The sequence below is a fragment of the Bombus bifarius genome, unplaced genomic scaffold, assembly GCF_011952205.1.
Source record: "Bombus bifarius isolate JDL3187 unplaced genomic scaffold, Bbif_JDL3187 scf7180000007986, whole genome shotgun sequence".
Classification (NCBI taxonomy): domain Eukaryota; kingdom Metazoa; phylum Arthropoda; class Insecta; order Hymenoptera; family Apidae; genus Bombus; species Bombus bifarius.
The window spans coordinates 1,497,688-1,521,259 of record NW_022884368.1 but is presented as its reverse complement, the minus strand read 5'-3'; the positions used below and the strand labels follow the sequence as shown (position 1 = coordinate 1,521,259).

Sequence of the window (23,572 nt, the reverse complement as noted above, 5' to 3'; positions counted from 1 at the left end):
TCAATGAAACTGGCGCAACGTTGTGCACTGTATTCCATAAAGAAGGAAATCATGGATCGTTACGAAGGAAAAGAATGCGTTTCGATTGACAATTCCGCGTTTACGGCGCGCCCTTTTATTTAACTCGCTCGTTTGTCAAACAGCCTTCCGTGGAGAGTACCCGTATGGAACGACGACACAGCGAGAAGCAATCGATATTTCCAAGCGACTTACGAGCAAACTAATTGCGTCAATTTACATTAATTTCAGCCACGCTCCCGTCGAACGTCATCCCGCAGCGAATTACTTGTACTTTCAATTAGCTTTCGGCCGAGTACGAACAGTGACTCACGATTTTATTGCGAAGTCTACACCTTGGCGTCGATAATGACACCATTCTCGACCAGCGATACTTCGAGATACGCTAAGATGAGAAAGGAATCCCACAAATTCCTTTTTCTTTCCCATTTTCCCTCCTGAAGCGTTATCTTTTTCACAATTGTTAACGCTTACTCGCCCCCATGGCAGAGGTTCCTGAGGTTCCGAGAAGGCTATCTACAGCGATTCGAAGAATTCCTCGTTATCCTGTCCTCGATAGCCCGTAAAACGACCTTTAAAAGTTTATCTCGCCTTCAAATTCTTATTAATACCGCAGCTGCTGCTACCAGAGTGGTTGGCCGGTGCTTATCGTTCGAAGACGGTCCCAATTACGCCTGAAATTCCCCACAGGGGAAGAAAAAGGGACACGGTACAAGCGGGCCGTTGTCGCGAGACGAGTTCACGGAAGTCCCCTTTGCCATGCTTGATTTATGTGCGCTTGCACCCGTGCGCAACTGATTGCTACCTGCGCGCTTGCTTATTTGCAGATCGGCTCGGTCGTGTACCCGTATGCACCGGCACAATCGATATCGGTCGTCTGAATACGAAGCTACTATTCTTACCGACGTGTACGACTTTTCCTAGAAATGCGATTTAGTCGAAGTCGTACAGTTGTAAGAATGTTTCCGAACATTCTATATATCGTCCTTTGTTCGAACATCGACATTTTATTGCCGTATTGGAGTACGATTTCCGTATTGGAGTACCGTGTCCCCTAATGGTCTATGGTTAATTTCTTTATAGTCGAAGAATCGCACGAGTCGATTAACGTGACTTACAGTTAGATGGTACTACGGTATTTGGCATACCGCACTCTTGAACGTCACGCAACGATATAACATTGCTCGCTTTTGATCGAACCTATTTGTCCAGTTTGACCGGCAGTTTTATCGGAAAGCTTAAGGGTAACAGCAATTTCGTAATGATAGTTTTGGTTCTGTCTGAGACCCATTCATACGTAGAATTGGACTCGGATTATTAGCTCTCAACGTGTATCTTGCAGCTCTTATTGGCTGCCACTTGTTTGCGAGACTAAGAAACGATAATTATAATACATCTACGTTAGGTACGCGTAAGTAACAAGTCAACTAAACTCACTACTTTCGAAATAGTTGATCAAATAGTGTGCGATAATTTATCACGTAAAATCGTAGAAAATTCACGAGTTTTCCGCCACGACGAACGTAAATCTGCAGAGGCTGTACCACGATTAATTTCGAGACGCGTTTCGAAGGGGCGTCATTATGTCTCGCATATATTATTCACGCACTGAACGGTTTACCGGCACAATGCGTCGTAAAACAGCGTGACTAAGTACAATCTATGGGGACTGCATGGCGTGCACCTTGTGGAAATTCTAAACAGAAAGTCTACCTACATTTTTCCCGTGATTCAAGATCGAAGTAAACTCCGATGGCAGACGAGTTAATCGAAACGGGATAAAATTAGAATTCGGAACTTGTAAACGGTGTGTCATGATCTTACAGAGGTCAAAGTACACGTTTATATACGGGGTAGTTGGTAACTGGTGGTACAAGCGGAAAGGGGGTGATTCTACGCGAAAAAAGAAGTCGAAAATATGGAACAAAAATTTTTTTTAACTTTTTTTTTTAATTTGTCCATCGAGACAACGATCTACAGTGAGATCCGTCATAACGTACCGCATCTCGAAAACAAAGCCTCAAACGAAAAATTTTTATTCTATATTTTCGACTTCTTTTTTCGCGTAGAATCACCAGTTACCAACCACCCTGTAGTTTCAGATCTGGAAGTGTTCGATTTATTAGGTCGGCCGAAAAGTTTCGTTTTAGAAGGAAATAATGGACGCACGACATTTTTCGTTTTATATTATTTTATCGAATTACGTATGATCCATTTTGTTCCATCAAGATAAAAATCACGACGGTTGACAGATTAGGTTTCGTGTTTGTATAAAGATGCATCGTTGCAAAAGACGTGTCTGTAAAGGAAAGACACTTTTCGGACAACCTAATACATTCGTATCGCATATTAAACGTCGTTAAATTTATACGTAGGTTCGTTTCACACTGTTGGTAGGATCGTTGTTTAAGGCCGGAGACGAGTTGAAAGAAGAGCGGTTCGATGTCAAGCGAGGGACTGGCGAGAAAATCGAATCGATCGTAAAATCTCTGCCTACGTGTAAGGACATGACGCGTTGCATAGCCGGTGTGGCAATCCCGATGATTTCTAAGCAACGCGCATCAAACTGCTTTTTTCAATATCGCTGGATAATTTGACTTTCCACACAGTTGTAAATTTCTACAAAAATTCTAATTCCGATATCTCGATTCTCATGCCATAAGTGTCATAATCCTTTCTCTTCTAATTCTCTTTACAGCGGGTATTTTAAAACCGTACTTTGATGCAAATACAGTTTGTTTTCGTTGCGATTGAGCCTTAAACCATGTCCCGAGCGTAATACATCGTTACGAAACAACAGGTCAATCTATCCGCACAAGGAAAAATCTAAATGACATCGTATTGGATAGGTCAATTTCATCGGCGACGTTCGGTTCGAAGCGTGGCGCGTTCTGTCCGTGGTAAATGAGAGTTTTAGAAATCGTTAAGCGATATAAACGATAGGATCGGGCGACGAACACACGCTATTTATCCGCGAATGAAACGAAAGCGGTCGTTAAACGGGGAAATAGAACGGGGTATTAAAGCGAGGCATAAAGTAACGCCCAAAGTGAGAACCAAAGTAATTTACGCCTGATGGTTAAGTAACCTTCGGGCTCGTAAGATCTGATTGTCTGAACGAGAATCAACGATCGTCGGACATCTCGATTCCGTCGTAAAATCTCTGCCCACGGTTCTAGAGGTCAGCCTCGTTATGCCTGCTCGTGTGAAAATCTAAACGAGACTTCTGTTACACAACCGATTGCGGTTACGATACGATCCTTTGCTTCTTCCGTCCATTTAAATTTATTAGCGCCTCTTCTGTCTCAATTATTCAGGTTACTTTCTTCATCGACCGTTCATCGAGTTCGGACGAGTGGGATCGAGTGGGATCGACCGCGATTCCACGGCAATTTAGACAGCAGATTTCGTGTCAGCTTTTCAAATGTCGTCGCGGTTCCAGCGAACCAAGTTGTACCGCGGCTATTCCTCGCAACCGTCTAATTATATTCCGCTTAAATTCTTCAACATCGACACCTCCAATTACGTTGGAAATCTTACAAGTCGTGGTGGCCACCGACCGAGACCAGGAAGAAGCCAAACACGGTGTTGCTCGAGCCTGAGGGCAAGGATCCACGATCCTGGATACCATAACAGAGAGGCCGCGTCGCGTAGACAAGCCTGTAACGTATTACACACGATGTGGAAATCGGGTAGGTACGCGTTGGAGCGGCGTGGCCGAGCGAGAGGTGAGGCGAGGCGAAGGTGTGAAGGCCATGCGAGGAAAGCAACCCGCATTGTGACCGCCCTTTCCCTCCTCCGGACCCCTTTGCTCGTTTCTCGTGCAGGTCTGCCAATGAACGGCATTCCAACGGCATCTCGACTCGTTCATTGTCGATCTCCCCCTTCTCAGACACTTTCGATCAATCCGGTCTTCTCCTAAACGCGGCACAACTCCAGCTCGCTACCTGTCGTCACCTTGCACCTGGACAATCGGAATCAACTTCCCTCCAACCTTGCGATTTCCATTCTTTTTTTCTTATTCCCTTACATTTACTTCATTCGCTTCGTCTTATTCTTTTATTCTTTTCACTCTACCCACTGTGTTTTCTGTCATCCGTTTCTCCCCTGTCGTATTCCATGCAACTCGCAATTTCCTAGTTTTCTTCGACCATCATCCACCCTAAATTTATTTTTCTATTGTACTACGCGTCGCGCGCATTGTTTCGTTGCGATCGTTTACAACTATACAGCCAACGAAGATCTTTCCACGGATCGATCTTCCTTTCCGTATTTCTCGATCACGGACCCGCACTTACTCGAGCTGTTCTCCAACTCTCAGGCAATTTCACGGCACTTTGCCTCTTTTACCCGCGGCAATGACTCACAATGCTCGTTTTTAACAATGAAAGGATCAACTGCATCAGCAATATACAATGCTTATTGAAACCGAGCGTTCATAATGCTATCGTTACCACTTCATCTTTCGCGACTCTATTCTTTAAATTTCATCAATTTGCCAACTTATCGTTCGCGGATCTGCACATTGCACGTAACGTAAAAGTCGTTCGAGAGTTTTCATCGAATCTTGCGCAGCATATCATCGGTCCAATCGACGCAGATCTCTTACAATCTTCTCGTTTGTATCTTTTTTCTGTTTTTCTTTTTATTAAAGCTGCGCGACAAAGCGCGAGCAATTAATTTCTTTCATCGAATACTTTTTGCTTTGAGCGTTTTTATCGCAACAAACCTGATATTCCTAGCACGATACCGGCAATCGGAGGTTGTCATTAAACGAGTTAAGAGGCGAGTACCGCTTTTTGGCGCTCCAAGTCATCGCGGAGCTGATTGTTCACGGTTCGCGATCGAGTGAAATTGTTCGTTCGAGCATGGATGACTTCACAAAGAAAGAACGAAGTAGACGACAGTGAGTCACCTCGAATGTACTCATTTATTGACACGGAGGACGATTGAACGTAGGTACGCTGTCTGCTATTACTAAAAAAAGACCCATCGAAGAGAATATTATTCCTGTCGATACTCGCGCCTTTTCAATGATATCATCTTCCCAAAATCGTCGACAACCGTATGATAAAGAGCTCCTTTCGATTCTCGTCGCATAACAATCGCCTGCCTGATACTAACACCGATTGAACTACTAGTTGACTCATAGATCGATTTCAAAAAGCTTTTGTGTATTTAATTTTATGCGTTCTTCCATTTAGACCTTTGACTTAATACCAGAAACACGCGGGCATTGTGACAATTCCGTGTAAACAACTTTGAACACGACGATACATTTGCCCTGTTTCCTGGAAAACCCGTTAAACGGACTTCGCGATACCCTCGACTCACGCGATTAACGAGAACATTAACCTTGTACAATAGCATGTAATTTAGTAGCGATATTTTTAGTTTCTATATAGAGACAAGAAAACGCGATCGATCATAATTCCGTTGCTTGTAAAATAATTGTAATAAAATAATGTCGTGGTCGAATGAAAGCTCCGTTAAGTAACACGAACGTGCTTGCAACTTAGTCAAATTTTTATTTTCTAATAAGCATTTCATTTCACTTTCTAAATAAAAAAAAAAGGAAAAGAAAAATTCTGAAGATCGCGAGAGACAAAGGTGCTGCAGAGTCTCGAGTCTGGAGGATACCGAGCGGATGGTCGCGAAATAAAACGCGGTTCGTCGACCCTGTGCACCAGCTGACGACGTTCGAGCGTCGGCAACGGTCCGTTGTTCGTGCCGGCTCCTTTCATCCGCTTGATCTCAGCACCGATGATTCATTCCCCATTCCCAAAGCGGCCGAATAGGAGACGAAGGACGACCGCGACGAGGACGCGTGTGCAACTTGTTCGCCATGCTTCTTTTTGCCTTCGTGTCTCCTCTGTCCCTTCTTCAGCCCCTGTTGGCCACGTTTCTCACGTCCTTTCATTCTTTCGATCGGAGACAACGCGTGAAAGAACGAAAGTGGAAGCCAGCATCCCGGGGGCTCGTTTAATCCACGGAAACGATACACGCGAAGGGAAGGTCGAAGAAGAGACGAGACAGTCTTTGGGGAACGGTGTCTGACCGGCTTTTATTTGGCAGCACCGAGACGATGACCTCACTGCTCATTAATGCTCGCCAAGCTGGCTAAATCGGGCGTCGCTGACGAATCTGGCACGGTGTCCGCAACGTTCCGACACCTTGTGAAAAATGTGCCTCGTTTCTCGCGGGACGCTTTCGCAGTTTCGCCTCTGCCGGTCACCGGCTCCCGACCGAATTAGTATCACGTTTGTTTCCCTGAACGGGAAATCGTTGCCACCCATCGATCGCAGTTTTCCTATTATATATATATACACGTATAAATACGCTTAGCTTTTACGTCGAATAAATATCTCATCCATTCATCTACTGACTCGATTAACTCCATTCCACGTACTCGTCTATCTTGTATTTCTACCTATGTAGATCGTCGCTTTCTTTAACGAATACGATCTATCCTTAAACCTGATTCACGCTGGCGTTCATCGATCCATGTAGCCGAGCAGCCAGTGCCAAATCGTTATCAATTAGGGAGACGACGAGACGAGAGGAGAACACGCGTGGCGAGTACAATAAGCTGGCAGAATTCAACGACGAGTACTCACGAGTGCCAGCTTCTCTAGGAAAGTGCACGGTTTGACACGTGACGCTGACAGCCGCGCTGTCCTCTAGTGACAGCGCGTTGGAAAGCGTCCTGCGTGTGCAGCTAGGTTCTCCTCTTTCTCTTTCTTAGCCGGGCGATTTTCGTGAAACAGCAGGTCGATCGAAGGCGACCGCCACTTCGCTTCTCGACGTTTTCGTTCTGCTCTAGTTCCCTTACTTTCACCTAGGCATCAATTAAAAAGCTGCGCGTCGATTGCTGTCGTCGTCGCTGCGCCGGTGTCTGGCGCGAAATCGATGCGACGATTTATCGGTGATAACGATCCAACCATAGAAACCGAATACTCGAAGAGTCGAAAGAGACCACCAGACGTTTCGAGCAATCGCTTCGATTGGAGAAACGTTGACGGAGAAAGAGCGAAAGTGAAAATTTCCGATCTGTCGCTTAAAGAGAGTTCGAAGATTCCAATTTCTGTGTCTTAGGAATCGAAGGTTTGGAGAGCGATGATGGAAACGTAGTACAAGTAATCAGAGTTTTCTGAAGATTACCGTACGATGAATTTAACGATTCCCGAGGGAATCTGTTCTCGTTGGACACGGATGGTCCCGGACCAGGAATCGAAGTGGTCGATCGTTCGAGGGAGAAGCAAGTGGATCGAGCCGCGACGACGAGGTTGGGTGAGTCAGAGAGAAAGTAAGAGTCGAGGCAACTTCGTGATTCGATGGTTTGACTTGACGGGCTTGGGAGAACAGGCCACGGATTAGAAACGCGATTCCACGCGGGGCCATCGCCCGCTGACTGCGACTGCCAATCATTGTTTCGCGCAAGTCTCGCGCCATAAATTCGAGGAAACTCCGTGACACGCGATCGAGTTTTCGTAATCGCGTTCAACGCATTCCTCTCGGTTTGCAAATTCCAACGAATAATTCTAGCTTTGTTGGATATTGCTTCAGATTTGTAGCTGGCAGTCTCAACATTTTCAAATTTCTACTATACGCGATCGTAGCTTTATCGAACGTCAGATCGGCGATCGTTGTAATGCGATTGGAACTTTCTCGATCCACTTTGCAAGGACTAACATTCCTCGCGAGGTTTTATCATATCGGAAAAATCCAGTTCGATCAATGCGGAAACGAAACTTTTAGCGATACCTCCAGAGTGAAAGGATGCGAAAAACTGCGCAGAAAAGGTGGGATTCGTCACACAGTAAGGGAAAGGAAATGAATGAGAGATGCATAGTAATTTCGTAGTGAGAAAGCGTGGCTGTCTCTCCTTTTTCACCACGAACAATGTAATTTCGACATCGTCGCTTTGAGACATTCTGAAAGAAAAAAAAAAAGAAAAAAAGAAAAGAGAAGAAACTATCTTTTCTCAGAACAATATGGAACGTTCGATGTGGTCAAGAGTTAAACAGCGTACAGTTGGCTGAAGCGTAATTGCGTATCGTATCGTATCACGCACGAATATCGAACGGTGCGTCACGCTCTGCTATATTTTTTTCTAGATATATCGCGAGGGAACGGGGATCGGGCCGGAAAAATAATCGGACGCACCCGTTTCACGAAGATGTTTGCTAATCTGAGCGATTCTGTCAACGCGAAAATAAACGCGATCAACGCTAACCCACTAATAATCGTATCCTTATCGCCGTGACTGATGAGAAAAATGCAATAATAACGGAGGAGACTGGTTATTAATGAAATTCGTAAGACGTGGAATGCTTAACCAGGAAGGTTTTAACGAGAAACGTAAAGAGAAGCTTGTTCGACTTAACTCTCGATAGTCGATAATATTAGCAGAATTTTGAAATGGCAGCGGTGGCTTGCACGAACGATTCTAAAATATAGCAACGCAATTTTCACGCGACGTTGTCGAGGACGAAAGCGATCGAACGGAATAAGATTCGAGACAAAGTCTTTTCACCGAAGGGTTTCGAGAATTTTTCGACCCACGACGCAGGCACGTAACGAAACACGCGCATCATCCGTGTCCTCCTCGACACCGGAGCCAGGGGACGATCCGATGGCGCCACGCGTTCGCATCTCCACACGCCACGAATTACCGAACGATGCGTCACACGAGCTTCTGCTTTTCTCGACGATGCGATGCCTCGAAACGAGACGTGACGAGAGACGACAACGAAAGATCGAGAATTGTACGTTTTAATCGACGTCTGGATAGAATTGATTAATCGAAACGAGAAGAAGAAGAAATAGAATCGAAGGAAGCATCAAACAACGTACGAAGACAATGAAAATTCTTTCCTTTTTGAGAAATGCTTCTTGTTGAATCTGTTATCGGAATTATTGTCGAAATGGTTGAGAACCATTGTTGCCACCAGGTGGAAGAGGATGCAGCTGAAATCCGCGACGATGAATAAACACGCCGCTTTCGAAAGCTGGCTCTATACCGAGGATGTTGAAGATTTCGTAGCTCGATAAAGCCTCGAACGAACAACGACCGTGAAGGAAAGAAAAGCGATGCGACCATGGCGTAATTCATAATTGAAAGGGAGATTGGTCCAAGATTCAACAGAACGCAACATTGCAAGCGATAGTTACGAAATATTGGAAGAAGAACGATTTAAGAGAAAGAAGAGTACGTTTTATCCCTGTCACTGATTTCTCGTCGATCTTATCTTATTTTAGTTTCGAACATCCATTTTAGTTTCAAAACAAATTTTATCGATGACAATCGCGTCATCGTAAGTAACCTGGAATTTCTTAATCGAACACTGTTCACACCGTGACAAACGTTCGAATCCACTTAAAACCTAGCGCCATCGACGGCGATTTTTTGGTCAGACATTGCGTCATACGTTCAGTGATGAACAATATTTTGTTTAAACGCCGCGGCGTCAGATTAGCGTCTGTTTATCTGCGGATCGTGATAACGAATTCCGTGAATAGCGAAGCAATGGATGGAGTGCGTCATTCTAGTTCGCACGTTGGTTCGCGGAACCAAGAAAAAGCGACGAAATCCAATCACCGATAAGTGGAAATCTAAGTATTGCACCATCGATGGATGATTTTAGCGAACAATTAATCCAAATGCCGTCATCGTGTGTACTTTTCTCGAAAAGATTCGAGGTTCGTGAGTCAACGATAAGACAAAGTCCCAAAACCTGATCCTACCGAGATTCACCAGATTCTTGAATAAAATTATCTTTCGAAATACTACCTTTTTTTAACTTCTATAATAAATTAGATTTCTCTCAAAACATATTTCGTCGTCGACGCGGAAATTTGTATCGTACAAGTGATACCGCACCCCCGCGATGTTCTACGAAAAACCGTCCTCTAATCCTATTTCTCGTCGTCCTTCATAAATTAAAGACCTCCACCTACGCAGATATGCCTGCAGGCTCGCCCCTGAGGATTAAGGCTCCGATATAAAAACCCGCGTGTCCCGTTGACGAAGATTCCTCGAGATCGTCCAACCGGATACCGTCGAGAAAGAACGCTGTTTAGCAGGGACTATGCATCATCCAGGAACCATATGCGCCTGACGATGGCTCGGTTTCACGCGTGAATAGCGCATCAGAGTCGTCGAGCAGTTTACGTTTGCCGGAGCACCCTCGACAACGAGGAAACTGCGGTCACGATCGTAATGTCTTTCGTGGATGGTAAACAGAAGCACAGGGTGAAGGAAAGAGGGAGACAGATACGCTGTACAGAGCTCGGGAAGGCTGTTACGAGCTGAGTGGACGTAGAAACGGTGTAAGAAAATATCGAAGGCAATGGATATGGTTGAAGCTGCGTGGCCAGCGTGTGGCTGCCGTTGACGGGAAATTGACGAAGGAATTGCGAGAAATAGCGTGGATCGAAGCGAACTCTGCAACTCGAATGTAATTACGCTCGATTTGTAATATAATGGTTGTCCACATATTTGCTCAAAAATGTTACGATATCGTATAGGAAGATTATCAGCCAAGTCTCGACGTTCGCGTACCAGCTGATTAGAAATTTTAATTAAAAAATTTGTTATCGCTACGGAAACTGGATCTGCCGGAACAGACAACGACCCACTTACACAACCGGAAAAAGTGACTCAACCAGATCCGAAATTCCATCCCAAACGGTCGCCATCCGCGATTGCTGGCAGGAGGGGCTGGATAGCAAAGGGGTGGATGAGGAGAAACAATGCGTACACGTCATACGCATTCGATGAATAAGCCCGTGAATTAGGTACAAGAGGCGAGGAGGGGAGGGTTTGACAAGGCCGGGAGAAGGTGGTAGAAGTATCAAAGGGAACAGGCCGGTTGCGTACAAGGGGTGGACGCGGCGAAAAAATGGGGCGGGGGGCAAGGCGCGTGTGCACTGGACACGTTAGTCATTGATACACTTTAAACCGAGCTTCTAGCGGGTGACTCACATATAATAATCGTCATCGACAGCTGATCCAGATGCGTCGAGTCCTGTGTTTCTCCCTCGATTGGACGCCGCTTAGCATCGAGGGGTGGTTCACCCCCCCGAGCCTCTCAGGATGCTGAGCGAGGGATCGAGCAAAGCGCACAAAAGCAAAATATAGCCATTCTGACGCTGCCCCTCCCCGCTCCCTTCCGCTCCCCACTGCCGGATGGCCCGTTCAAAAAGCGATGACTAATTCATTAAAGGCCTGCGTTGCCCAAAAGCGGCGCAGCCTTCACGCTTCCACGCTTTTCCGATTTTCAATTTGGCCCTGCAGCTCCTCGTGGTCGAGTCAGGGCGGGGGGTGAATCCCACGGGCACTGATCGAGCTAATAAGAGCTCTCCCCTTGCCTACCATCTCTGCTCGTCCTTTTTTTCTTCTCTCTCCTTTCCCTCTCCCCCAACCCCATTCTCGTTCGTTACGTACTCGATGATGATTCAACCGGTTGCCGACCGTTTGATGCGACGCTTCTTTGTGACGAACTATCGAGAGTGTATATTTGGACCGCTTTGTTGCACGGCTTGACGAATGATTCGACGAATGGTGAAATTCTGGGGGCGCGTCGAAGTGGGATTTTTTACCGGACTGAAAACCAAAGTCGACGAAGGGTGTTTCGACGATTTACTCGATTCAATGACCGTTTACGTACTTCGATCTACGATCCATTACGTTCGAAACTCCGTATGGGAATTATAATTCTTCTAAAAAGAAACCGATATAAGAAAGCGTCGATATTTGCGTAATATGAGAAAGAGGAATGGCAGCTGAAAGATGAGGCTGTTTTCCACAGGACGAACGATTCATCACGAGTGTCAAACCGCTGAATGGTAGCACGGTGAATGAAAGGTTTCGATGAACCGTCGCGTCGGTCAGGCCAGCTCTCGTTGGACGTAATGCAATTTGCATGAATTACAGCGGCGGCGGTTCTCTTCGGTATGTTACATGGCCGCGGAACACATACGTGCAAACTCGCCAGTCACACTCTGTTATTCCCTTTGTTCTCGCGCAGAACGAGATCGTGAGAATTAGCAGGATCGTGTACACCACTGTAATGGCCGACTCTCCGCGTATTCATTATCTCCATTCCTCGTTTCTGCTCGTGGAACGTACACCTCCCATTTTTTTCATCGTTTCTATACGCCGATCAACGTACGCAATAAATCGCCGGTGGGCAAAATTGTCGTGACACGCGGTGGAACGCTTAGGTAGAAAGAGCTACTGGAACGCGTTTAGCGATGGAGAATTGGGAATGCTGAGTGCTCAGGGCTTTGTGTATTTTTCTTTTACGATCTGCCCCTAATTTTATGAGTACCGCGCGAGATAGCGCTCGTAAAATGGTTTAAAAGCTCGTTGGAACTTTTGAAATTGCAAGTTTAAGAGAGAGTGAATTTTAGAGCTGCCATTTCTTACGAGAATCCTATTATCATCAACTGGTCTGAATTAGATTTGAATTGCGTTTGGATCGCGTTTTTACGTATCACTGAAGGAAGACACGTTCTTATCGTAGTTTAAAGATTTCGATAGACATTAACGTTCAATTGCACTTTAATAAACATAATCGATACTATGCCATACGTAGAATCTTTTCGTATCGAAAGTAGCGTCTTTGATAATTTTCTAAAAAGCTGGAATTTAAAGAGGAAACTTCGAACGTACGACAATGATTGTCAAAGGAAACGTCAGTATCCGCGCGTGCGTGGTCTCACGGTATTTCGCTGAATCTGCAAGCAGATTTCGCCAATACAATTTCCATAAATTATTATCGACATCGGCCGATGCATATTTATGCGTGACGTACACATCGTCCTTCCTCTTATCGCGACAGAAGGACGAGCGTATCGCAAATAAAACACTCGATGTTAGAGAGCCCATCGTTCGATCGATTCACGATGATTCACGCGCGACCGCTATCGATAAAATTATTTGCCTCGCGATCGTTTGTTATTCGCGGGTCCCGTGATAACGCAATCGGGAATGTACCTCTTTGCACCGTTTCAGTTTTGAAAAATATTTTTCCATTGACGTTCTTTTCATCCACATTATTTAGAGAGAATAATTTTGTCTCTACGAGAATGAGGTAACGAACAACCGACGACGTTTCGACTGGGATTATATAATATTTAAAGCACGATTACGATAATCGAGCGATCAATCAGCTGAAATGTCTCGGTAAACGAAATTTTCTTGTTCGTGTTGTTTCATTAAACCTGTGACGGATATGAATATTTATAACGGCGGTTTGAACACGGTATCCTTGAATTTGAAATTCCCCATTTTCATTTCTAAACAACTTCTCGTTAATATCGTAAACGGAAGATTACAGATTATGATACTTATAGGATGCAAGAAATTTCGAAACCAACGAACGATATTTCTAAAATTGGGATCATCGTTTGCCGATACGTTGGATAAAACGACGATAAGATCGAGCCGATGATCGTGAAAGGAGGGTGGCGACGATCGAGAATCGTCAGGGATCGCAGAGATCGAATCTCGGCGACTCGCTTCCGTGGGTGGCTCCACACGAGGACGTAATTCAACGTTAACGTAGCGGAAGTGGCGATAAAACGGCCGAGCGGTAGATAGCACGCGCTCTCGCAAGAATGAACACGATTACGAAGTCTCAATGAACGGCCACCTCGGTTACGATTGTGTTCCCGCCGGAAACGCAGCAGATAGCGCGAAAACGTCCATTGCTTCGCTGGAAATTGATTTATTTTCGCGGCGAGTGCCACGATCCGAGCAGAGCTACTACCATTGTGAAACGTAAAAATCTGGTTTCGCGATCAGTTGACAGAAGATTAACGAGCTTTTGCGCGCGAGATAATTGATTAGAACTTATTTCGCGAATAAAGGTCAGTCTGCAGAGTTAACTGAATATTTAAGCGTGTGATCTGAAAGTTTATCGCAAGAATTTGTCAAAGCGATTATCTATATTTTTCCACTGCGACGATACGTTCCATCGAAGGTAAAATTTATTTCTGACTCTCCTACTATTCGTTGAAGTAATCGGCGCTCGAGTACACAACGGGAAACAGGCTCGCGAATCCGCTCGTTCGATTGATAAAGCCGATCAAAAATCAGCCATTACGAAACTCTGGCTGGCAAACATCGTCATCGGAGCTATCTCTTATCTCTTCGCTAGCGACTTTTCTCTTTTCTCTACACCCATCTCCCTCGCATATTCGTGCGATTAGCATATTCGGCGAAACGAGGGAACTTGGCGGGTTGGAGGAGCAGCAAAAAAGGGCCGGTTATCGTTGTTTTGGCAAGAGACTCGATACCGTACAACGTCCTCGTCGCGTCGGTCCAATCGCGCTTTCCACTGACGAAAGCATGACTCATCGTGTATATTAACCCCGCGGCATGTTTACGCTGGCTGAAGTGCGCTCGTATGGCCGTATGTCAAAATCACGGTTGCATAACGAGCGCCGCCTCCCCTTCGACCAGCCACCACCTCCATCCCTCCATCTCGAGTTCCCTTACGGATATTTAGAGGTGATTCAGGCGTGGATTACGAGACTTGGCTGCCACTTTGACCTTAATGTTTAGACCAGAGCAACTCGCCATGGGACACGCTCCAGCTAATCGAAATAGATCGAAAAGCGAGAGCTTCGTCGAGGATACGTCGCGCGCGCTTTTCTTAGCGGATGTCGTCGTGGCATTGTGCACGAGTAACAATTAGAAATAAGTCGTAATTGGAGATTCGAGCGGGCAAGTTTCGCAATGGTTGGAGACGGAGGTAGACGGTTGGGCGAACGTTCGGGAAGAAAATTTGTTCGCGGCGGAAATGCCAGATCTACGACGATGATAGATAAGCAGATCGTATTAATGTATTTTGTTGTGAAAGATAAATACATTGGTGATTCGACTGGCTAGGTACAACTATTTCAGGATCGCGAGAAAGTTCAAGAGTCACGGTTAAACGATCGTAAACTCTAGTACAATTTTAAAATGCAATGATTTTTAAAATGGAATATGTAAAAATGTTGAACCGAGTAACGTTCGGCGAGCATCCAAGCTTGAAAACCTTCGAGATCAGATACTTCTTATCTTATCATCGAACAACTGACACGAGGGAAAAGGAATATCCATAATGTATCGTTTTTAACCTTTAGCCGATTGAAGTAACACTGAACGTCCCTAGAAATTCATAAATTCGAGAAAAAGAATTCGAATTTTATACGACTTGTTCGTTGTAGAAACAAAGATAATCGTCGTGATAGAAAAGGAGGATAGAGATGGTAATAGGCAAGCTAATCGCATTCACGACGCCGCGTGTAATACACAAGCTGCTTGCATAATTTACGACGAAGACGCACATGCAGCCGCGCGTGCACCGCGTGAACGAGATTCGAATCGCTACGTCCTTATCTGTGGAAGCGATATCGCGCGCGCCTCTCCGCATCGTTCGAGCCTGGTGGCGCTTAGTTCATCGGTGAATTTAGCCGATATTGGTCTCCCCGTCGCGTCTCGTCGCCGCGACGTGTCGCTTTTGCGCGACCACGGAGCGCGTTTTTTTAAGACGAGACTAGAGCCCAGCTGTCCAAACGGCTCTACGACTACCATTTTGCGCCACGCTGACGGTATTTAGGTTTTAGATGCCATTTCCTCTTGAGTAATCGTTTTTTGGGACATCGAAATTGAATATCTATATCGCATTCGTTAATTTTTTATGCAGTACAGATCGAAAGAAGCAGAGGATCGCTCGTTATTGATACAAACGACATAAAATTCTACCAATTTCTCAAACATCCTATGCGAAGAGGTTTCAAAACGTTTAAAACTCGAACACGATTGGTTCATAAGCAGCTCTATTCATAACCTGACGTCTGCGTGGGATCGGTACGTCAATCAGAGAAACATGGAACCTCTGAATTCGAAATTACGAATCTTTTCTTCGATCGTCGGCTTTTCCATACGAGAAAATGCCGTTCTTCAAGCTGATTTCGCAAAACGCATCTTCCACTCTTGTGATCGAATTATTTCAATGGAAAAAAATCAAGAAGATCGAAAGAACGTGAAAAACGTAATTCCGTTTCGCGAAACTCTTCGTAGATCGTTCGAAGCACAGAGTACACGAACGAAGAGGATCCCAATTTTCTCTTCGGCTAGGAATTTCTCGGTAAAATAGACAAACGGTTCGTAGAACGCGGAAGGAGTCCGAGCGTGCGCGTCTTTCTGTTTGTTGTGCTTTCCGCTGCGCGGACGCTTACTTCATCGCTAATTTAACCGGTCACCCTGCTTTCGTCATCCGACGAAAAAGTCGTAATATCCTTCGCGCTTGAAATTACAGTCGATAACCTTTCCTCGTGGCTCGGTCGCCACGAGCAGATTCGTCGTTCGAATATTTATAATCGCGTCGTATCTCGAGCTTCGTCCGGGTCGAAAAATCGGAAAAATCGGAAGAGGGAAGGTTGGAGGAACGAAACGTTGGTGAAACAACAATCGTGGCGCGTACAAGGGAACTTCGGTCCGCGGTACGACCGGACGCGCAAACGCTTTTACTGGCAATAAACCGAAAGTGTGACGCAAATCGGAGATAAATTTAAACGACTCCCTGTGACGCGAGCTGCGAATTATTCCCCGGACCGAGAGACGAGACACCGGCGAGCACGTGGATTAGGGGCATTTTAGAAAGGTGCCTTCTATTTTTTGCCCCAGCCATTAGGCGTCTTCGCGAGTTTCGTCGGATTTCAGGGAACTCGGCGAGTCTCTTTTTTTTTTTTGTGGAACATCCGACATTGCTTTCGATGCGACGAGATTTTGATTTTAAAGTCGATAGAATTTTTTATTTTACTCTCTTGCGTCGTTGATATATTACAGACAAGTCGATTGCTTAGGTTTCCCAGATTCGTAGATTTATTGAACGTGAAATTCCGGAGAAGTCGAGAATTGCGTACGAAATTGTCAAATTAAGAGTCACGAGTATTGGGTTATCAGCCATTGATAGCGAATAATACTCTTATTAATTCGCGATCAAGGTCACTGCCAATCGAAACAGTAGATAGCCGTATTCGTAAGCATGCTATCAAACGAGAGTCGCGCTACGTATTGTATTTTCCAAGCAGATGCTCCATGTATTCGGTGATCGGCCAGGTAAAAAGACAAAAAGAATATAACAGCTAGATATCTAATAAATTCTATAGTAAATTCTAGTACGCCGATGATCGAGAACGTCGTAGAATAAAAAGAAAGCAAAGGTGGAAAAAGGATGAATCTTTTTAAACGATCGAAGCACGATAACGCTAAAAAATTGCACATTTTAAGGTACGATAAAGCTTTCAAACTGTAAAAATGCTGAAATCGGGAAGGTAGTTGGTCAAAGTACGAATGTTCCGAGCCGATCGATCTTTTTAAATTCTATCGAGTCTATTATCATTTCGGTGGGAAAAATTTGCGACGATTGAATAAAAAAGATAGGCAGTTCGCGTTTGTCCCGTAAATATGACCCAATGCGATCATCGATAGATAACAATTAATTAATAACCGTACGATATCTAATAAGATTCGGCAATGTTCACCTTGTGATCGATTCATCGATCGATCAAAATAAGAATAATCTAGCGCGATCGAGTTCAAATCTTGCTTTTAATTAATCGCGAGACAGCGCGAATCGTGAAATTTCGTATAAAACCGCGATCTTACCACTTGTTTGGCTACGATACGTATCAACTAACGTTCATCGACCATCCTTTCTCTTTTACGATCTAATCTTATCGGTGGATGAATCTCGCGGGTCCAAGTAGTCAACGAGAATTCTTATCAAGACACGTAGCACGTATTCAAAAAAGCGGAATTTTTGTATTTTCTCTCGAGCGAACATCGTAACGAGTTTCCAAAGAAATTTCTCTGACACGGCACATTTCCCAAGATCGTCCGTTTCTGGAGTAGCGAGGCTCGTTGATATTCCCTCGAGCAGAGAACGAGTCTCGTGATCGACTTCTACGCAAAGAAGTCGAAAGCAGAAGGCCGCGCAAGCGCGTGAGTCACGCGGTTTTTCATAATTCTAAGGCTACGCGTTTTTTTCTCATCCGACATTCCGCGTATGCATTCCCGTCTAATGCGCAAATATTCGTTTCATAGGAGCCGGCCACGCTTACCAACGCGTGATCGCCGCGGCCTTTCGGCTTTTCCAAGACGATTGATAAACCATTGACGGACTGATGTTCTCTAATCACTGGAATCATCCTTCCGTCACGGGAAATCGTAAATAACCAACGATCGTCCAATTCGTCCGATTTCCTCTCTTCCCTCTCTCTCTCTCTCTCTCTGTCTCTTTTTAATGGATTTTTGAAAATTCCACTCGTGGGTGGAAAAAAACGTCCTCGAGGATGACGAGTAAAAGACAACACTCCGAAAATATCGGCGGTGACTAAGTGAGGCTTTCGAAAAGATCGCTCGGTGTCGAAGGAGCGTATTAAATTCGGTTTTACCAGGATAGAAGATAGCTGGCCAGAAAAAGAAGACGCTTGACGAAGAATGATTGACAGCTGCGATTCAGGGTCACGCAATATTTTGTACGCTGGTAATTTTTTACACTCCGCGTGTAATCTTAATTTTCATTTTCTCCAAAAAAAAAAAAAAGAAAAGAAAAAAAACAGAGAAAAAAGGCGAAGACTCGAAAAGAATCTGTTCGAGCCTTGAAAACTCTGCGAATACGCTTGGACATAAAATCCTGAAAAAAAAAAGTGACAAAAAGACGCAAGCGACAGCGTCGAAGGTGAGAAACTTGTTAAGCCTACTGGTGAGCGAGCAGCAGAGAGGAAAAGAGAGAGAAAGAGAAGGCGACGAACAGACAGAATACGCACGACATACGGCGATACACACGAGCCGCGGCAAAAGGTGGGGATCTATTCATAGGAATGACTCATGTCGGAGATGACGCCGCGAATAGTTGGCCAGAATTTGCGCACTACACTATGCCACCGGGCTCCCGTCCCTGATTCCGTTTGCCAAACGCCGAACATCGCGCCATACCAGAGGCGCAGCTCGTGCACGCGTCGTCACACTTTCCTCAACTTTGTTACCGCCACAAGGAGGAATAGCGCGTTCCCTACCACTCGCCATCAACTTCATCGCAATCCCCACTTGTACAAGTTACATCGATGAAGTTGCAAAATTTTGCCGCAACAGTTGGTCCGCTAGCTTTCACACGGCTTCGCGATGTCGTTCCCCTTTTTTCGCAAAATATTTCCAACTCTCGAATTTTCCACCTACTGTATACAATTTGGTGAATTTATTTCGTTGTTTTGGGAAAGTAAAAGTATTCGATATTAAAATATCCAAGCGTTTGTCTATAGAAGGTATAGTAAAATAGGTGGAATAACAAAGCTATGGATCGTCCGATAGCGTTGAATTTCTTTTTCGCCAATCTAGCGAATATTTATCGCTGATTTAAAATTTGCAGATATTCTTAGTTGTTCGTTCTAACGATTTAAACACTTCGTCCATTCGTTCGTACAATCGTTTCGATCGCCAGGTTTTATGTATCTCGGTTTTAAAGAAGAAAACTCATTGAAGAAATTTCATTCATTCTTCCTTGAAACTGAATGAATTTGCCAGTAGCCTTCGTACCACTTTCGTGTATTAAATCCCCCTCTATTTTCGCATTTTCCACGCAATCTTCCTCAACCCATCGGACGACCTTCCTGCAGAACTTCGAACCGCGTGCACTGTAATCCAATGCAGCCACGTGCATCGTAATGCACGCGAATAGGAATTAAGTTAACAACGGAATATTCGCCGGCATCTCGAAGCTTCATTTATGACGCGTGTCACTGACGCACGATCCATCCCAATGCAATTGCTAGAATCATGTTTATCGCGTTTCACCACAACCATCTCGTGCGATTCTGCGTCGTTTCTGCAGCCGTTATCGGGATGACTAGATTCACGATGCGAGCGCAAGAGATGGAAAAATACGCGCGTTATCAATATCAGATGATCGACTAATTCTTGGCGACAGTTTGCCTCGTTCGTAGATTCAGCGATACGATTGTTCCGTACGAAACGCTCGAATTTATTGCGGATGATTCGATCGAACGCCAACGATTCGATTCAATTTAGTTAATAGACAGATCTAAGAATAAGGAGAGTTTCATGGCATAATAAAACTGCAAAATGCAGCTTGACGATTGGAGAATGGTTGGCTCTGAAGATACAACCTTTCTGTCAAGTGGACGCGTGACGTAAAGAAGAAAAATAGTTCTGAAAATAGAGATAAGTGTTCACTGGGTTTTCAAGTATCCAACTGCAATTTTCAAAGTTTTCGGCAGAATTTTGTATTGAAAAAGATTTGTAAAAAGAAATATAAAATAAAGATATGACTTTTGAAAGTACGATGTCGGTGAATTTAAAAGAGAAAGATGAGCAGGAGAAATGGTGCGTACTAGACGAAGAAGAGAGGTTCAACGGCAGAGTCGACGTATACATCGGTAGCTGCACTCCGTAAAACGAGCACGTATCGGCGTATCTGGCCGGAACGAGGCGAGAAAACGCGTTTAGTGGAGTACAGAGTACTGTTACTCGAGCCTCGACACAGAGGAGCACGAGCCATCGTTGATACGCCATCTTCCCACCCACGTTTCCATCATATTTTCCATTCAGTTTCCCGGTTGATTCACATGTTGCTCTTAATGAAACCAACGAGGCAATTTCAGTTCCCGCCTCTAATTTTTCATTTACGACAACATTTGAATCGTTCTGCCTGGGAAAAGGAGTTTGAAATTTTCCTAGGTTAAATTGGAGATTTATATCTCATCTCGTTTAGAAGAAACTTGTAAACGTCTAAAATTTTCCATAATGAAAATAAGAATTTACGTAGCCCTCGATAGAGGTGACGTTTGAGAAATAGCGTGCCGATAAACGTACAAGTTACGCAAGTAATTCTTACGTGTTACGTAACGATGGTAATTGATAAAACACGAACGATTCGTAAGAAAATACATATCTGGCGGGGTAACGAAACTCGTAAATTTTTGGCTCGTGGTTAGCGCAAATAAAGCATCGCGATGATTCGGCATTTCGAGTGAAATATACAAAGGCAAAGACGCGCAGAACTTTCGCGACGGTCGCATCATCGTTATTTCCGAAAGTCAGACGTTTCCACGTTATCTTATATAAACAACAAACAACATATATAACGAGAATCGTCACGTATCATTTTTTAACTTAACTAAAGCGACATATTAAAACGAGAAGTTTAAACTCGCTGCGCTTAGTCGATCGCGTACAGAATAAACTCCTTTCTTCGACGAATTAAGAAAGATTCTCCTATACAGACCGAGTAGGCGAAGTTAAGATAATAAAAAATAAGAATCACTTACCCAAAAGAAGAGCGGGCTCCCTGTTATCGTCCAGCAACGCAACGAGTACGAGGAACAGCGGATGCTGAACGGGTAGTCGATCCACATCGTCGGTACAATCGTCGTACACGATCACCTCCCTGTAGTGCCTTCTACGCAACAGTTCTTTGCCTTCTCTGGTGTTCGCCAAATCGGCCAGACTCGCTTTACCCAATTGCAACCTTCTCCGGTTGAATCGATCCGAGCAATTCACATTGATGGCGCCCCTTACGTGGTTCACGTTGTACAAAATAAACGGTCGGCAATCGAGCAACACGGAACCACTGGGATCCCGTCCGAGGAGACGATTCGCCAGTTCATCGGCGGTGATGGTCTTAGTCCTCTGGAGTACCAGCTGTCTCTGCAGCGTGTTGTTTTCGGAGCACGGACTCGCTGGGAGGCTGACGGTCTCCACTTTGCAGCGTTTCGACGCGGACAGCTGGTGCTGATGAAAGTGGTGATGATGATGAAGATGATGGTAGTGACGATGAACGTCGGATAACGGGAGGTCGCAGTCGGTACCGCTGCTTGAGCTGCTACAGGCGCTGATGCTACTTCCGCTGGCGTTCAAACTACACTCGGTGCCGTCGCTGGCTATGCAACTGTCGACACCGCTGCTGGTCGACGAGCTGGGCGATACCGTGGACGTCGGCGAGGACAGGAACGTAGACGCGCTCGCTGGTGGTCCTGGCTCGCTCAGACTGCGATTCAGAACCAGCTTCAGGTTGTCCCGGGAGCGTCCGGCCGAGACCGGCTCGCAGCACACCAGAGTCGACATCGGTGACAGCGACGATGCCTGCCGATGCTGCTGTTGTTGTTGGAACGTGTACGTACTCCTGACGTCAGTCGTGGTTATATCGAGACACGAGCTGGACGCCGCTGCGGATCAGAAGGGTGCTCTCGTCAGATGTTATGCGCTTTCTGACGCGCATTCGATGCTCAGGGAGGTTTATGAAGTTTCGGGAACAAGGTGGGAGTGGAAAATAGGAAATAGCGATAATTCGGCTTTGTAGATTGGCGGCTTTCTAAAAATTCGCAGACTACAGAGAGGTTCTTTGTCCAAGTTAATCTTACGAATGGTGTTTCAGAACACCGATTGTTCGAAATTTTAGTTGGCCGTCCGTTTATGGCACGGACAGGCCCATTCCTCTTTTTACGACATTCCGAAATACGTGTCCTTCCAGGGCAATAAACGTAACGACTCGAGGTCAGGAAAAACCCAGGAAAGGACCAACCGGAAGGGCACGGTGGGGAGAAGAAATCCAACTGCGAGAGGAGAGAATCAGGAACTGGGAAACGGAGTTCAGCTTCAACCATCGGACAGTACAGACATAGGACGACAGCGTCCTCAGTTAGTTCATCTACAAGCAACGAAGAGTACAGACACAGGGCGACAGAGTCCTCACTTAGTTCGGTTAAGTGCTACAACTAATACAAATAAAGTGCCGTCTAAATCTAACACTCGAGTTACTTCAATCTCCTCCACCTTGAACGTTAAGTCATTCGAGGTACGCGATATCGACCGATCGGTTTGACCTGACCGGTTGCTCTTTAGTCGATAATACGCAACACCGATAGAGCTCGCTAGGCTTCGTTAAACAAACAAAAATGTTTCTGTTGCGTCTAAGACAGAGGAAGCAGTTGTCTCTAATCGTATGTTCCACAATAATCTAACCAATTCGCTCGAATTTGAATCGTTTCCAAAACTCTTGCTCGCGTATGAGACGCGATGAATCAAAGATGCCACGACACAAGCACAATGATATAAATTCGTAGTCTAGTTTCAAGTAACTACTTGGAAGTCTCGTGTTCGCTAGAATTATCGCCTGCAGCCAGGACAGATCTAACGCGTGGGTCAACGATACTCCACGGGACGCGACGCGACTCGACTCGACTCGGAGAGAACGAAGACGGCGAGAAAGCCAGCGACCTTTAATCTTTCATGGAAAAGCGACAGCCCTCGATCGCGGTCCATGCCACGAATCTCTCGATAGTCGCGTTAGCCATCGTCCAATCAGTGAGTCACTTGTTTCGTTCTATGGCTTATGAAATCTCGTGCTTCCTTATTGCTACGTTTCCATGAAACGAGATAAAGCGTACACACGCCGTGCGCTCGGCATTATATCTGCTCGTTAACTCTGTCAATTTACGAGTGAAACGTTACGAGGGAAGTTTCACGAGATAG

The 23,572-nt window shown here is 45.2% G+C and overlaps 1 protein-coding gene across 5 annotated transcripts in view; it reads right to left on the bottom strand.

Moving 5' to 3' along the window:
- Positions 1–23,572, bottom strand: part of LOC117204989 (dual specificity protein phosphatase 10) — a 60,684-nt gene that overhangs the window by 22,119 nt on the left and 14,993 nt on the right. For 2 of the 5 annotated variants that reach the window (XM_033442963.1, XM_033442966.1), the window contains one exon: positions 21,370–22,266. In XM_033442963.1, the coding sequence (XP_033298854.1) occupies positions 21,370–22,266 (897 nt within the window). The remainder of the gene's footprint in view (positions 1–21,369; positions 22,267–23,572) is intronic. The other 3 variants (XM_033442965.1, XM_033442967.1, XM_033442964.1) reach the window with 2 other exon arrangements.